Below are 16308 nucleotides of genomic sequence, written 5' to 3'. Positions count from 1 at the left end.
AATAAAACAAAAGTTATAACAACCTAATTCCATTAAAAAAAAAAAAAAATCAATAAACTTAATACACCAAATAGTGCCCTCTTTATCATGTTTATCTGTCTTAGCATTTTAAGCTACAAAGTTGATAAGATTAAGGGATAAGCTCTATTATATCTTGTTTTGTTATCTTCATTATCCACAAATAGTGCCATGATGATCGCTACATTATTTTTTTGGAGTAAGACTGTATTCAGATTATAAATTTGTAATATCTCAATTTTTTTTTCATAGAATGAAATATCCTTTTTTTTTAATCAATTAAGATCAACACGTGAAAACATATACATTTTAATAACTTATTTATACTTTTTTAAAGGGTGTCATTAAAGGAAAAATCTTGCTAAAATTAAAAAAAAAAAAAAATCTTGACTTTTATCTAGTGTTTTTGGGGTCATAATATACCTTTCTTTTCATTATTTTGTGTTGAATTGACATCAATTAACTGAGGATGTATCACTTGTTTGATAACAAAGGTTCGTGACTCAACAACAATTCTAAAGTGAAGACGACTAATACTTTCTCTGCTTGAGATTAGGCTACTTAATAATCTCTTTTTTACTAAACACCCGAATCAACTTGTTGCTCTAGCGTTAGGATTTTATGGTTGAGCCGCGGTGAGCAACAAATTTTTTGATGATTTTAAGGAACCGTGAGGGTGTGCCTACTAGGAATACTCATCGAGACGATTGCGGAGTATGATTTTTCCAAAATCCTTTATTTGCGAGAGTAAATTAACCAAGACAAACTAATAAAGTCAATTACAAACAAAATTACAATAATTGAAGCAAAATCAGCCTCACTCGATAACATGACACAATTGTGGAATATGATTTTATTTGTCCAAATTACTGATTTTATTTAAAATTGGGGAAATGGTGACAAAAATACTTAATGTTTAGACAAAACACTACTTATATACTCATTCTTTTTTTTTTGTTGGGCAAAAATACTCAAAGTTTCAAATTCAGTTACACGTAAATACTTTGTCGTTAAAATTTCTGTTTGAACTTAATGGTCCGAGTAGTAACGGACCCATTATAACGTAGCATGTGGTATTTTTATCAAAGAAAAAAAACAACTTTTGAGTATATAAGTAGTATTTTGATCAAACATTGAGTATTATTGCCACCATTTCTCCTTATAAATTTGGGCAACATTATCCTTCATCATTTCACAGCCTAAAAATCATATGTGAAATCGGCCGAGGTTTGGGATTCGGCTGCGACGAGGAAGATCTAAGGCCAAAGACATAAAACTAAGGGGTTGAAGAACCCGCATGGAAGCCGGCGAATTTGAGTTTGGACGAAGTAAAGATGTTCAACTCATGAGCAAACAAATAAATGTAAAATGAAAAATCAATATTCCTTAATTAAATTAAAATTAATTATGACGATATACTTGGAATAAAGTTAAATGGTCTATATAGTGAAGGTAATTTCGTCTTATCTTTATTCAATAAGAACACATATACAACAAGGCTTAGCCTTACTAGAGTAAATAATAAGGCTTTGAACGCTTATTGATATGTTACCAATTACAATGTGCTAGCAAAAGCAAATGTTACAATCACAATGTTAAATAGATGCATGACCTTGTGACTTTTGCCTATTACATTCATTCTTTCTTCTTTTACAAGTTACCTCTACTATAATTTGTTGTATAAAAAAAAATTAAAAAAAAAAAAAATTTACTCGAGTAACGAACGGGACGAAGGTAAGGGTCCCTCGTTAACGTCGCCCTCTTCGAGGATCGGGGACGGAGCCTCGGCAGGCGGCATGAAATTAGGAGTGATGATCTGAATTAGGCTCCCGGGCTCGACCGGGCTCATGTAAGAAGGCACATTGTCTCCCTTTCCCAAGCATCGGTTTCCTGAGTTATGACAACAACGAAGAATCGTCAGTTGATTTTTAACTAATTACCGAAAATTAGTTGTAAAGCTCTCCGCTCCAAATCCAAAGAATTCCCCTCCTTTTGGACTAATGAGTCCACCAAAAAACCAGTCCATTCACCTCCTTTTTGTTACATTTAGTGTAGTTAATTTGGATTGAAGGAAAGTGTATAAGTAAAATCGGGAGTTTTTTTTTTTTTTTCATGGAAAGTCTAGAACATGAAAATCTGAGCAAATTCGCATAGGTTGTGGGGATGTTTTGATACTAAAGATTTTCCCTCGAAATTTCCTTGACTTCCGAGCACACACAAAAAAAAAAGAATTTTGATTTCCCCTCACATTTTCGGTCATAAAATCCGGGTCCCAAACTAGCCGAAAAGTTTGTGTACTGAATTTGAAACGCAAGGTAAGGAATGTGTTACTTACTTTTGTATCTCGCCGATGTTTTAGGGAAGTCGGTGATGACACCGTCGACGTTGGCTATGCTGACATGGCTGTTGACCTCCACGGTGCCGTCGGAGAAGAAGTCCCACGGCTGAGACACGAACTCGTTGCTGAAGGTTTCCACGTAAACTGCGAGCTTGTGCGATTGAAGCTTCGACACCACCTTCGTGGCACCGGTCAAGTACAACAGATTGTCTGGAAAGACCGAGCTCTTGGTAAGGACCACGGAATTCGCAAAGCCAGCGATGTCCTTCAACGTGGGCTCGTTGATGTCACGAATCTCCTCGTCGATCTTGTACACGAGCTCGTAGCCTTTTCCCTTGAATTTCTCTAGAATGTTTTTGTTGGAAGACTGAATCAAGACTTTACGGTTGGTGGGCCCGGCTTTGTTCAGGGCGGCGATGACAGCGTCGGTGACGCTCAAGCCTTGCTTTTGAGCAAGATACGTGGCGTTCTGAAAGATACAACAATCATTATAATGTTTTAGTATTTTTTTTTTCTTCAAAGAGTGGATTTAATTGCTTTAGCTAGAAAAATCATGCATTTCGTCTCACCTCTACGCCGATCAAGATGCCAGAAAGAGAGGCGGTTTTCTTGGTCAAGTCTAAAAATTCGGACAATGTGATAAATTTTCCGGCATTGATATTCTTCGGGTTTCGGAGGATTGTGTATCTTGATGAGGGGCTTGCTATAACAGCTGCAATGTAAAAAAGTAACGAATGACTACAGGGTTTTATATACAATTTCTCAGACCTGCAGATTTAGTGATTTGAGTCAAATATTAAAGAGAGTACTTTAATAAAACTTCTCTCAGGTTTTATATAAGTTTCTCTTCGTTCATGGCCAATGCCGAATACTTTGCATCTTTGCATATGAAGAAGGAGAAAATAAAAATATAATAGCTCCTATGTGTACTTCATATCCAAGCCTAGATTTAGCATTTCTGAGCTAACAAATGTTAAAAAAAAAAAAAAAAAAAAAAAAAGAGGGTACAACTTCATATCTTCAGATTCATTTGAAAACATTGTGTAGAGATATATACGAAGGCTACTTCTTTGTAAAAAAAAATAAAATAGGCAGGACAGAAACCAGGGTAAAAAAGATGTTAAAATAATTTGAACTTACGTTTCAAGGTTTGGATTTCATTCCATTTCAAACTAAATGCGTATATTCCAGTTCCGGCCTTGTTCTCGGGCACTTTCATCTCCAGCTTTTTAAACTGGGATTTATCGGCGTTTGTGCTCTCTTTGAGATTAATAGAACTCATGCAAAATGGAATGCCATCACTTGACAACTGAACTGGACAATCGAGCACCTCAACGCCATCTTGAATTGCTTTTGTGTACGCTAAGTCTGTGCAACCAGGGTAATCTCCGCTTGATCCGAATTTCGAGATAACCAAAGGCTTTGCTGGATAATAATTTACAGGCCATAAAAATATATGAGATAACAATGTTTTTTTGTGTCAAACTCCCCAATTTTCTTACAGAAATAATAAGGAAATATACCTTGTGTTTTTGGAGCGTTTTTTGGTAGGTGAGCGTAACAATCTGCAGTAGTGCAATAGATTGACAGAATATAAGACATTTCAGATTAGGTAAGTTTTGCATAATTATGACGAAATAGAAATTACCTATGGCCGCCGATGCGGTCAATGGGAAATCAGAGAGAAAACCATCAACGCTGAATTCACCATTGTCAACAAAGTTTAGGTACTCTTCAATTGGGTCAAAGCTATAGTTAAAGCTTAACGGGAAGTCATTAATAAAATTAGATCCAAATATCTCTAATCCTTGCTTGTGAGCGTCCGAAACCAGAGAGGTATGAGGTAGCAAATATGCCGATGAATCAACAGGCCATATGTAGTCTTTAGGAACAAGTATTCCAGAGGCAAAGGTCTTGATGAACGTGAGATTCTTCGAGAGAGAATCATATGTTTGCTTCGTTGAAGGCTCAATCTGATCCTTTTCAAGAAACCGAAAGACCAGCTTTGTTGTCTTTGGAATGCTTGATTTAATACTATTCAAGAAACCCACCTCTGGAGATGAGATGTAATTGATAACCATACTCCGAGATTGAGAAAGTATGTAGCTTCGCATACTCAAATTGTGTTGAGTGAAGAACGCATCGTGCTGAAAAAAAAAATAATAATAAGAACACGCAACGAATTCTTTCAAATTAATATTCGTATTGGATTCTGCGTACGAAACAAACGTTACAAGTTCACATAAACCGGCTGATCAAAATGCATCGTCTATCACATACCTCAACGTTCAACCACATGGCGGGCTTTTTCAGGTCCTTCAAAATGTCTTCGGGAGAGATAATCGAGAAGAAATTGCCATCAAATCTATTGGATCGAGTATATATTCCTTGCTCAACTGTCCCGTGAAACAAAACAAAATTTGTTAAGACAAGTTATTAAAAAAAAAAAAAAAAAAAAAAACACCACTAATTTCAATTGACACAAAGCATCATAAAAAAGGGCAAAAGTAACGAGACACGATTCCCCGACTAGTCAATGCTTACCACCAATATTTGACAGCTCGTCGCTAGTGAAATCGACGGAAAACCATCCACTGGTTGAAACCCCGTTCACGTCGTACTCCTTATTCCTTTTGGGGAAGTAAGTTCTAATTTCGGTACTATTATCGAGCTTGACACTTGGCAAACAGACTCCTTTAGCGTCTTTTGTTAGTTGGACATCGCACCATAAGACCGTATTAGGTAAGCTAACTTGCAATGCTAGATTGTAAGCAGCGAAACTCGAGTCGGGAAATAACCCAGAAAATCCACCGCGGGCTATGACCAAAGGTGCTTTCCCTGTAAATGATAAAAAAAATTAAAAAAAAATTAGAGGCATCAAAAGCCGAAGAAAACGGGACCATATTCTCTTCGCAAATCGAAAACAAGAATTGTCGCGAAACTATTTTCATTTCATAATAATGAGACCCTGGAAAAATCAAGCAAGCTTTGACGCTGAAAATTCACTAGTATAACCATCATATCAAAACAGCAAGAAGATTTTTTTTATTTTTTGGATTCCAAGGTCATATTGAATATTGATCAGCTACATATCATTTAGCTTTACTCGTACTCTGAGAGAAAAAAAAAGGCCTAGCAATTTATGTGGTCAAAATGAACCGTTCAAAAAAGTCAGCAAAAATAAAAAAGCGAAATATGTATTTCAAAAAGCACTGCCTATTCAAACACAGCTTGAATTGAATCACACATAAAGCTCAGGTTCAACCTAATATCAATATAAAAAGTTGTCAGTTTCATTTTCTTGTATCATCAACCAAACACAAAACAGGTATTTTCTGAACCGAGTTTTTCATTCTAACCTAATAAACAAATCATACAAAATACCGCCAAGCACAGAGATTCAAAAAAGCAACCAAAAACTTACAATACAGAGATTCAGAGCCACAATCACATCACAGAATTGCAACTTTTTTCTCAGCTACGAAACAAAATAGACGAAAAAAAATATTCTAAAAATTCGAGTCGAAACCATACCTGAAAGAGTCTGCCATGAACCCTGAGCAGAGACCAGCGCGACAATCAAATGAAGCAGAGAAAGTAAAACCAGAGAAGAAGAGCGTGAGGCGTACATCGCCGGAGATTAACGAAAAAGGTAGAAACTTCGTGTGATCGGCGATTCCAGTGCTTTGAAAGCTTCGAATTCTCGTCGGAATGTGTGGAGAGAATCTCTGAGAGGTCCAAGGATTTATAGAAAGTGAAAGAGTCAAGAGAGGATGAGAAAGAAGAGCTCGAAGCCATTCGTACGGACATGGTTAGTTCCGTGAGCCTCGGAGAAAAAAACTTCCCGGAATTCGTGTTATCTGCGGATTTGTATTTGAACAATGTCGAAATGAAGGGTTTTTTTGGGGGGGCAAAATCTATTTATATTCTGGTCAAAGTCAACATGTTACGTGATTTAGGACAAATATATAAGAGATAATTAGGTCAATAATCCAATAATCCAGCCTCTTTTTTAAAAATAGTCCAAGTATCATTTTATTAATAAAAATAGTCCAAGTATCATTTTATTAATAAAAATAGTCCATCAAATTAAAATTAATTGAATTCATTGAACAATTAATTTAATTAACTTTAGTTGATGGGTTATTTCCCTAATCAAATAAAATTTGAACTAAATCTTAAAAAATAAAAATAAAAAATTAGTTAATTGCAACAAATACTACTTAAATATATACACACTATTATCGTCATCTGATTTCTTCCTTCTCCGCAAAAATGCATTTTTCCTTTACGAAACAAATAGTGCATGTTGTGTGGTCGCTAAGTTAATTCTTGGACTAAAAAAGTCTTCTAGTCCCTATTAATTTCTTAGTATGTTAGTTATTTTAATAAATAATAAAATAATAAATTTAATATTGAAATGAGATAAGTAATTTATATATATCCATATATATATATATATATATATATATATATATGATTTAACTTTTCTTTGCTAATGTGAGAACCGCACAACCCAGCTGCATGAATGTCATCTCTCTATGATTCTCTCTCTCGGAAATAAATAAATGAGATTATATCTCTCTCGATTTGAATGAATTATGGACGTTGAAGTTTATCGAGTTAATTTAAAATATTTTAAGGTAATGGAAAATCTCGGAATAAATAAAGGATTTATCGGGTTCGTCTCGAATAATAAATTATTTTTCGAGGAAATATTCAGGAATTTAATTTAAGAAAATAAATTCTCAAGGACGAGAATTAATTCCGAGAAACCTTAAATATATTTTAATTAATCGAGAACGAACGAGAAAATTCTCAATTCGAATCATATAATTACAAGGGTTATTAAGTTATATAGCCACACGGATATAGTGGATTGAGATATAGCCCACATTTGGTTAATTTCTTGTAAATAGCCAAATAAACTTATTAACAAATTAATAAAAGCCTTATTTAACACAACCAAACATATATTTTAGGTAGTTAATAGGCTGCCACATATGCAAGTTGGTTATTTACAGATTATTTATCAAAGGTTGGCTAATTTACAATTCTTATAGTTTAGGTGGCTTACGTAGCCAATTTTTTGTAATTATAATCCGTTCGGTTATGGATTTAATTAAATAATTATATGAAAAGGATGTGGTTGTAACAATTTTTTTCAGGAGTTAATTGCAACAGAAGGAAAGATGTTTGGAAGGTTTTGTAAGAAATAGATATTTTTGAGGATTCTTTGGCAAATTTAGGAATCAATTTTACTTGCCTCGTCATCACAAATGTGTCCTGGTGAGACTTGTTCTTATCTTGCCAACTCTTCATTTATCCTCATCAATTACCTTCTTCATTAAGCCTTAGCCGAAGAAAATAAAACCCACCAGCCTAAAAGAGTGAACAAACCCACGAAGAGAAAAAAAAAAAAAAAAAAAAAAAAAAAGAGAGAAGAAGAAAACACGGGAGAGAGAGAGAGAGAGCCGAGAGAGAGAGAGAGAGAGAGAGAACGGCCGAGCGAGCGAGAGAGAGGAAGAGAGCGAGGGAGTGAGCTCGCGGAGGAAGAGCTCGGCCGACAACCACCGAGACCGAGACCCGAAGTCACTGGACGCGCGGGCTGAGAAGGAGCGAGCACCGCCGCGAGCACGCTGTGGCCGGCCGAACGGGAAGCGAGCGCCGGGAGAGAGAGGATACACCCCGGAGAGTCCAAATCCATGAAAAAATTGGGTAAGAAATCAAAACCCAAAATTAATTTCGTGATGTTAGGGTTTCATGAAATTGATTTGGGGGTTTTGCTTCTGAGCGTGGTTTGGTGATCTTGAGTTGTTTTTCCGGAGTGGTTGCTGCTTAATGATGATATTGATGTGATGAGTTTTGGATTTTTGTTGATTTTGCTCATGAATTTGATTTTGGCCGAATGGGGTTTTTGTTCTAAATGCCTCTTGCTTGTGGCTGTGTAATGTTTTGAGATTCTGGTTTGAGGTGAATTTGTTTTGTTGATGTTGTTATATCGAGGCTGTGATGAATTTGAGAGCGTTGACGAGTTTTGTTTTGGTTTAGTTTGGCCGTGTGTGTGTGGGTATTTGTATGTGTTCTCGGCTGAAAGTTCTGTTATGAGTTGTAAAATGGTTATCGTTGCTAAGCTTGGGTGATGCAATTCTGAGCCTCGGGGATGATGACTTGAGGGTTAGAATTGAAATGTGGATTTTGTGACAAGTTACTTGGTTTGTTGACAAGTTTGGGAATTTTGTGACGAGTTGAGAATTGTGTTAGTTGTTCGTTTCGGGTTCTAAGTTTTCGAGTATGGAGTTGGATTTTGTGAATTGACTCGGGGTTCGTTTTCTGAATTTCACAGCTCAGTCACAGATCAGGTCGGGACGAACGAGAACCGGCAGAGTCGAAGGCAGCGAAGCCGTAATTTGGAATTTTCGAGAAAAGAGTTATCGTAGTTAAATCTCGATAAACTCGTGAGTTTTTTAAATCGCTTATAGCGTTTAAATACTCTTGGATTTGGTTATGTGATGTATATCCTGTATTTAAATAAATAATTTATGACGCTTTGGAATTCTCGGTTTGTATGATTTTTCGGATTATTCGTTTAATTTATTTAAGACTCGTTAATCAATGATTTGGATTTTATTTCGTACTCGTTCTCTGGTACGAATTCGTACGAGTCTTGAATAAGTTTAAATTCCGAAAAGCCGAGAAATAAGTGAATTAAATTCTCGAACCCCTGAATCGACTCGCAGTGAATCCTGATAACAAACCTTAAGCTTGACATCACCTCTCGAATCATTGACTAATGAGATCTCAATTTTGGGTTTTAGTTTCTCGACGCTTCGGAACGTGTTAGCGCTTCAAGACGTGTAAAGTCTCGGAAAGCGTGTAAAGTAAGAAAACTCCGGAATCCATCGAGTTCTCCGACGAACTATTCCGGGTAAGTGGGATTTAAGTTTGAGGCGCCAAAAGGGGAATGGTGCCTAGTAGAGTAATTGTTTATGTTTATTCGTTTAATCCTAAAGCAAAGAGAAACCCTCAGTTAGACAAGATGACCGAATAAGGCTTCGGCCACTAACTAATAAGATGATAAAAGGGTAGGGTTAAACGATTAGCAAGTTAAGAACCTTGAAGCCTTTAAAACTATGTTGAGCTTCTGTAATAGGTTTTTAACCTTTGTCCTGATGAGGATGACAACAAGAGGAGGAAAGACGGTGTCCTCCGGATTCAACCCCGAGATGGACTGTTCTAGGAGAAGGTCCAGCCTCACAGCTGTTGACAACTCCTTCTAAAATACTTAAAGAGCCATACAATGAAACTAATAATGTTAATGACGGGCTTTATCCCGATAAGATCTCCTCCTGTAATAGGATAGGCAGGTAGGCTGTAGACAGCTCCTGTAAAACATAATGAACTCTTGTCGGCAATGTAGCGATGGCATCCCCAAAGGCCCTTTAGTGAGAATTCGACGGGTGGCTTCAGGTAAGTCGACGGGTGGCTTACCTGTCCTGAGGGAAATATGAACCCTGGACTAACCAGGGATTGGTGAGGGTTTGCTCCTCTCTACCATACGCGTGTCAAGGCCCTCCTACATGTGCTAGTTGATCCCAGACATTAAAACTTCGGCCTTCTGAGGGCTAGGCTCAAGTTCTCAGAATGGTTTACTCATCTCTCATGAACGGCTGCGGACTAAAGTGTTGATTGGCCAGTCCACTGATGTAAGGCGCCGGTATGAGTGAGATGGATGGGTTTCTAGGAAGACGGTTGTTAGCCGGATTCCTATATGATTATGTGTTTGATTGTTTTAGAACGGGGTTCTAAAACTGAATATGTCTATGTTGATTGAATGAGATTTTGTTATCATGATTGAATAATGAAACTTCTTTATTCCTCTGAATCTATCATCTGCATTTTATTATCTGCAACCATGCATCTCATGTAGTGCTAGGTTAGATATCCTGTTTACTGAGTCGGTGTGACTCACCCCATAAATCATTCTCCTTGTAGATAAAGGAAAAGCTCAGGCGAAGCAAGAGTGTTAGTCAAGGTAGATCTCATGACAACCTGTGGCATAGGAAGTGGTTTTTTTTTTTGGGAAATGAGTATCAGGTTTTTAAAACTGAGCTTATGCGCTCGTGAAAGTTTTTATATGGTTTTTTAAAGAACTTTTATAACATAATAACGTCTAGATAATTGGCCTGAAACTTTTTTATGTTTTGAAACAAAATTGAGAGGACCGGAAATAAAGAAGAATTGTATCAATTAAATCTAGCGTTAACTTCACTGAAAGGCTCTCTAGTAATAGTTAGAGGATTCCACTCATCGATTCAAATGCATTTGAAAAGAGCCAATATGAAACTTAGCATGAAATCAATGAAAGTATTCATGAAGACTAAGAGAGCTTTTTTCCGTAGTCCTCTATAATGGTAGTTCCGGCCGGAGGCCGGCCCTATTAATACCGGGTCCCCCAAACACTTGACCCTAAATTTTGGTTAAGAACGGCGAATCAACTTCTGTTCAATCATGTTTGATGGAATGTCTGTAAAGTCGGCAATGATGTCTTCCATGTCCTTATCTACGTTTCACACGGCGCACGATTTCATGGATAGTTTCATTCGACATCGTGATGGAGGACATAGCTTACGATCATCGGCTTTGATCATGCCACTAGGCATTTGACTAGGACATTGCACAATGATCCGAACACTTTACTCGGTAAGCACGATTTTGGGCCCGTGCTTACGAATAGCAAGCTAGAGTAGTCCGTATTTTTGTAACTCTTCTAAAAACGAAAAATTTTACCGGTTTTTAGCGGACTAGCTCTAGGAACCCTTGTTATTCCTTATATGTAAATTAATTTTATTTCCGCTGTTTTTTAATAAACGTTTTGTAAAAAACGTTTGAAAATGTTTTATGTTCATTCCATTTGAAAATATAAATGGTTTATGAAAATGTTATGGGAAAGGTCGCGTTCCGAGGACGACGGGTGTCCTGCGGGTCGTGACAGCTAATTTCGAAACATAATATAATTAGTTTCTTTTGTAACATTAACGTGTTACTTAATTAATCTTATACATATGTTTTGAATTGTTACGTGCGAATTAATGCATGAATGTAAGTTACATTATGTAACCAAGGCTCATATGTGCTCATTTCATTCCCAAGGTTCCTCCTTAATATCACCATTTTCGTTTATTTTTTACAAAAAAATAATTTGAACTCCCCAAAATACCCTTAATAGAATAAATATTTATTTACTATTTTATTAAAAAAAAAATCAAAATCTCTCTTTATAAAAAAAAATCCTTAACTTTTTATAAAGAAATATTTTAATTTAATTTTTTTGTATATAGAATAGAAAATAAAAAACTATTTCATTAAGGGTATTTTGGTGAGTTCAAATTATTTTTTTGTAAAAAATAAACGAAAAAGGGTGATATTTGTAATATAATATTTTTTTAGGGGATGTATATGTCATTTATATTAAACTGAAGGGATATGTCTGATATTTCTAGAAATAGAGGAGATAAATCTCGTATTTCGATTAAACACGAGGGATACTCATGATATTTTCCCAAATTTAAATGTTCATGTTTTAACTTTTATGGAGAGATTTTGTAACTTTGTATATTGAAAAGATTTAGATCTAGAGGTTTTTTTTTTCTAGGATTATAGCTTAAAATCTGACCCAGGAAAATAAATTTGTTAAGACATACTAATAAAAATAACACATAAATAGAGAATATTATTTTTTTCCTGAAACCCCTTTTTCCCTCTAAAAACCCTACACCCTGGATTCCTCACGACGTCTCTTGTCGCTTTTAGAGATTTTCTTTCTTCTCCATTCGGTGTCATCATCATGGTCCTCCGTCTATCCGCTTCTCGGGACGCCGCAAAGCTCATGCGCCTCCACTGTTTCAAGATTTGCCACGTGGGTCCACGCGCCACCTCGCTCCTTGGCCTTGGCTCTCGTCCCGCAAGAACCTCTGCGTTAGCTCCCGTCATCTCCCTTGTCGATTTTCGCGATTTTGTTGACGTTGCGTGTCGGGTGTTCACTGCGTCGTGGGTCTGAGTCACCGCTGTTGAGGGTCTCGGCGAGCTCCCGTTTGCCAACCTCGTTAGACTCACGGAAGCTATGACTCTCGACTTCATGTGGTCTCTAGCGGCGTTGGTTCTCGCTCTCTGGTGGTCTTCGCCTTATGAGGGTTCGTGGGGAACTTGGGTTCCGTGTGGTAGTAGACCTGGACTTGGGTTCATATTGTGGATAATACCCTTGGGTTTTGCATTTGTTTTTGTTTTATGTTTTTCCATTATCCCGTTCATCTTAGGAAGTTAAGTTGGTACTATTGTGTTATGTTTTGGATTGGAGACAGGTTAACCGTCGTCCACTTTTCCGCTCAGAAAGTTCTCTTAGACTTATTCCTATAAAGCCTGAAGACATGTCATTATGTTGGTCTCCACCATCCATTGAAGGTTACCTGAAAAGAGCTTAATTTATGTTCCATTCTTATTGTGCCTCTTGTGCACAAATTGGGCTTATCTGTATCTGGCGTAAGCGCTAGCGGTAGATCTTTTTCGATTTAGATCTTTATTATTCTTTGAATCAAGAAGGTCTAAAGCTGTATTTGCGGATGTTATGCTCACTTTCTAATAGATGGTACTGAGTTTTTTTTCCTAAAAAAAGATATAAATATATCTAGTGCGACACTCCGAGATATGAATGGCTACGAATAGAAATACAAATTGAGTACATCTCATATATAATTTACCGATTGACTTCAATTATTTGTTGACTTCATAATTCCAAAAACTTGTCATGATGAATTGAAAAATAGGGCCAAAAGCACTTTCCGATCTTACCGCCTTTTGAAACTTTATTAAGTTTCTGGTGTGAAAATATCAAGATCGATAGAATGTTTTGCCGTAAATAGTTCATAAAATGCATATGTGTTATAATAACAAAAAATTGGCTACACAAGCCACCTAAACTATAAGAATTGTAAATTAGCCAACCTTTAGTAAATACTTTGTAAATAGCCAACTTGCATACATGGCAGCCTATTAACTACCTATTTTTTACATGTTTGGCTGGGTTAAATAAGTCTTTTACTAATCTGTTAATAAGTCCACTTGACTATTTACAAAAAATTAACCAAAGGTTGGCTATATCTCAATTCACTATAGTCGTGTGGTTATATAACTCAATAACCCTTTATAATAAAGCCAATAGTGTAATGCCATGCGACATTAGGTAAGTTCAATTTTTATCAAAAAATTCTTTGATTCTCAATTTCATCTTTGAGTTATTGGCGGCAAAAATACTTAAAAGTTACGATTTGTTGCAGTTTAATACTCATTCTTTAAAATTTGCGGGAAAAATATTCAATATTACAAAGTTATATCTCCGTCACTACTTTAGCCCTTAGAATTAAAATGGACGGTCAAGATTTTTCAAATTCATAATATTATTTACACTTCTTTTAAAATGATTGAGCAAAATAAAAAGACTAAAAATATTAGATATAAAACCATTAAAATAAACCATTTATTTCAAGCTTGCATGTATCTAAAATCAATCTTCCACCATCGTCGTGTTCATTATGTTTTCTTTCCTCGGTGTTCTCGGAAAGTCGGAATCAGAATCAGGGGATTCAGCCAAAAACAACGACCCTACAGTAGCGCATTCAGGAGGATCGTTTATGAAGATTTGTTTTGGAGCCGAATGTTCTTCTTTAAGAAAATCTCATGTGTTTTTTTACAAGATAAGACTTCTTGAAATGGGGTGAGCTCTGCCCTTTTGTACCAGAACATTGAATATCAACTTCCTAAAATCTGGATACTTTATTTGTAAAAAAAAAAAAAAAAAAAAAGAGAGATCAAGATGGATTCATCAAATCGTTTTACCTCTTTGTCTCTTCGGATTTGTGCTATTGAAACACCGAACGGAACACTTTTATAGTCTTCTTGTTTGCTCCGATGTCTTCAAGATGTTTTTTTTATTTTGTTTTGTTTTTCTTTTTCTGAATCACGGGGAGAGAGAGAGAGAGAGATTGATTTTTTTTATTATTTTTTTTTAATAAATGAACTTCTGTTGTTATAACTGAATTTTTGAGTGAATTATAGTCCAACATTGTTAAAACATTGTCAAAATAACATAATAAGTTCCATATGTATATATATATAAGTTCCATATATATATATATATATAATATATATATATATATATATATATATATGCGCGTTGCAGCACTGATGATTGTTGATTGTCTTCTCATCTTGGAAATCTTGCCGTGAGCAGATTTCAGAAGAGTCTCTCTTTTTTTGTTCAAATGAGACGCCCGAATCTTCACGAGTTCAGCGTGACCTGAGAAGACTCTCTTATAGAAGAAGCGTATGAACTGCTCTCTCACGAGCTTCACAGGAGTGATCTTTTTCTTCCCGCCCACCATGATGACGATGATCAGAGGGCGAGAGTAGAGAGAGCTTCACATAGCAAGGATGATTGCCGTTCAATTAGGATTAATATCACTTGGACCACATCTTTAATGGGTGTCCAATGAATTTTTCAACAGGTAGCAAAATTGATAATGGAAGACTAGTTAATTATCTATTTTTTTTTCTACTTCTACTAAACATTCTAATAAATTTAGATCTAATGACACAAAAATACAAGAGAGGAACATCTTTCTCATGCAAGGCAAAACACATATGTCGGGATAAGTATAACTTTAATTAAGTACATATTATAACTATAAGGATCATCTAGTGTTAGAAATATAAGAAAAACTCCTTGTAAACATTATATTGATAATGATATAGTGGTTAAAACTTCAGTAATAACAATGAATACGTAATAATGGTTATGTTCTTCAGCAAAAGATTATTATATTGGTAATGATACGCGCCTGAAAAATACAAGATTTTACAAGCTTTGGAGAGTCTTGTTCCCTCCCAATCCCAAGGAAACCCTCCCAATTCTTTGCTCAATATTTGCTTTCCTATTCCTTTAATTCGCGTCTTGGCCGGGGAGAAGAGCCACTGCTGGGAAGTGCGAGTCGCCGCGAGCTAGAGAGGACGCCAGTGAAGGAGAGGGTTAGCGCCAGAGAGTTCAAATCCACCAAAAAGGAGGTGAGAATCTCTCACCCAGGTTGGAATTCAAAGAATTAGGGTTAAGTTAATTTAGGGCTTTTATCTTTGTGGGTTGGTTCCTGATTTTCTCTATGCATTAGACTCGATTTGTGCTAGAATTATGATTAGAATTGGACTCGAAATTGTGAAATGAGATTTTTAGATTATTCATGTGGATTTGAGTTTGTTTTGGTCGTGTAATTTCTTGGGTGTCACTTGGCCGTATGTTTTGGGTATTGAATTTTTGGGATTTCGGTTTTTTTTTTTGTGATGTGTTGAAGTGATTTGTTGCTGGATTTAGTTGATGATGGATTATTTTCGGATTTGTTGATGATTTGGTTTCGGTTTTGGATTTGGCCGTGTGTGTATTCTCTGGCCGTGTGGCTGTGGATAATTGTCGCCATTTTTTTTTGTGACTTTTTAGATGCGACTTTAGGTGCGGAAAGTCGCACCTAAATGTCGCACCCGAAAGTCAAGACTTTTGGGTGCGATTTTTCGCACCCAAGACTTTTAGGTGCGGAAAAGTCGCACCTAAAGGTATCATTTGGTGCGACTTTTGACTTTTATGTGCGAAAAAAATCACACACAATGCTATTTTTTGTACTTGTGACAATAGGAGAGATATGTACAAAAAGACAACATGTGAAAATACAAATATATCCTCTCAGTAATTTTGTCGAAATTCATTAATACAATACTTGCGTAACGGATTTTGTGAAATATCATCAAGCCGTCGATTTTCTTTTTCATTCATTAAAAAATGTAAATTAGTCAGGATTTATGCTTTTTGCATGATAAAATATAATGATAAAATTGGTTCATGCATGGTATATATA

General features: G+C 36.0%; 1 protein-coding gene across 1 annotated transcript; it reads right to left on the bottom strand.

Annotated features, from left to right (window-relative positions):
• Positions 1-1476: 1476 nt before the first annotated feature.
• LOC149398674 (glycerophosphodiester phosphodiesterase GDPDL4-like) lies at positions 1477-6231 on the bottom strand. Its single transcript, XM_089615715.1, has 9 exons — positions 5891-6231; positions 4901-5194; positions 4637-4752; positions 4005-4503; positions 3880-3921; positions 3497-3781; positions 2926-3068; positions 2354-2825; positions 1477-1908 (listed from the first exon to the last, which is right to left on the bottom strand). The coding sequence occupies exons 1-9, from the start codon at positions 5985-5987 to the stop codon at positions 1727-1729; spliced, it is 2130 nt and encodes a 709-aa protein (XP_089471841.1). The 5' UTR covers positions 5988-6231; the 3' UTR covers positions 1477-1726.
• Positions 6232-16308: the final 10077 nt, after the last annotated feature.

This window comes from Urtica dioica, chromosome 5, assembly GCF_054948205.1.
Source record: "Urtica dioica subsp. dioica isolate 48M chromosome 5, U.dioica_male_clone48M_v1_H2, whole genome shotgun sequence".
Classification (NCBI taxonomy): domain Eukaryota; kingdom Viridiplantae; phylum Streptophyta; class Magnoliopsida; order Rosales; family Urticaceae; genus Urtica; species Urtica dioica.
This window is presented reverse-complemented; position numbering and strand designations above follow the sequence as displayed.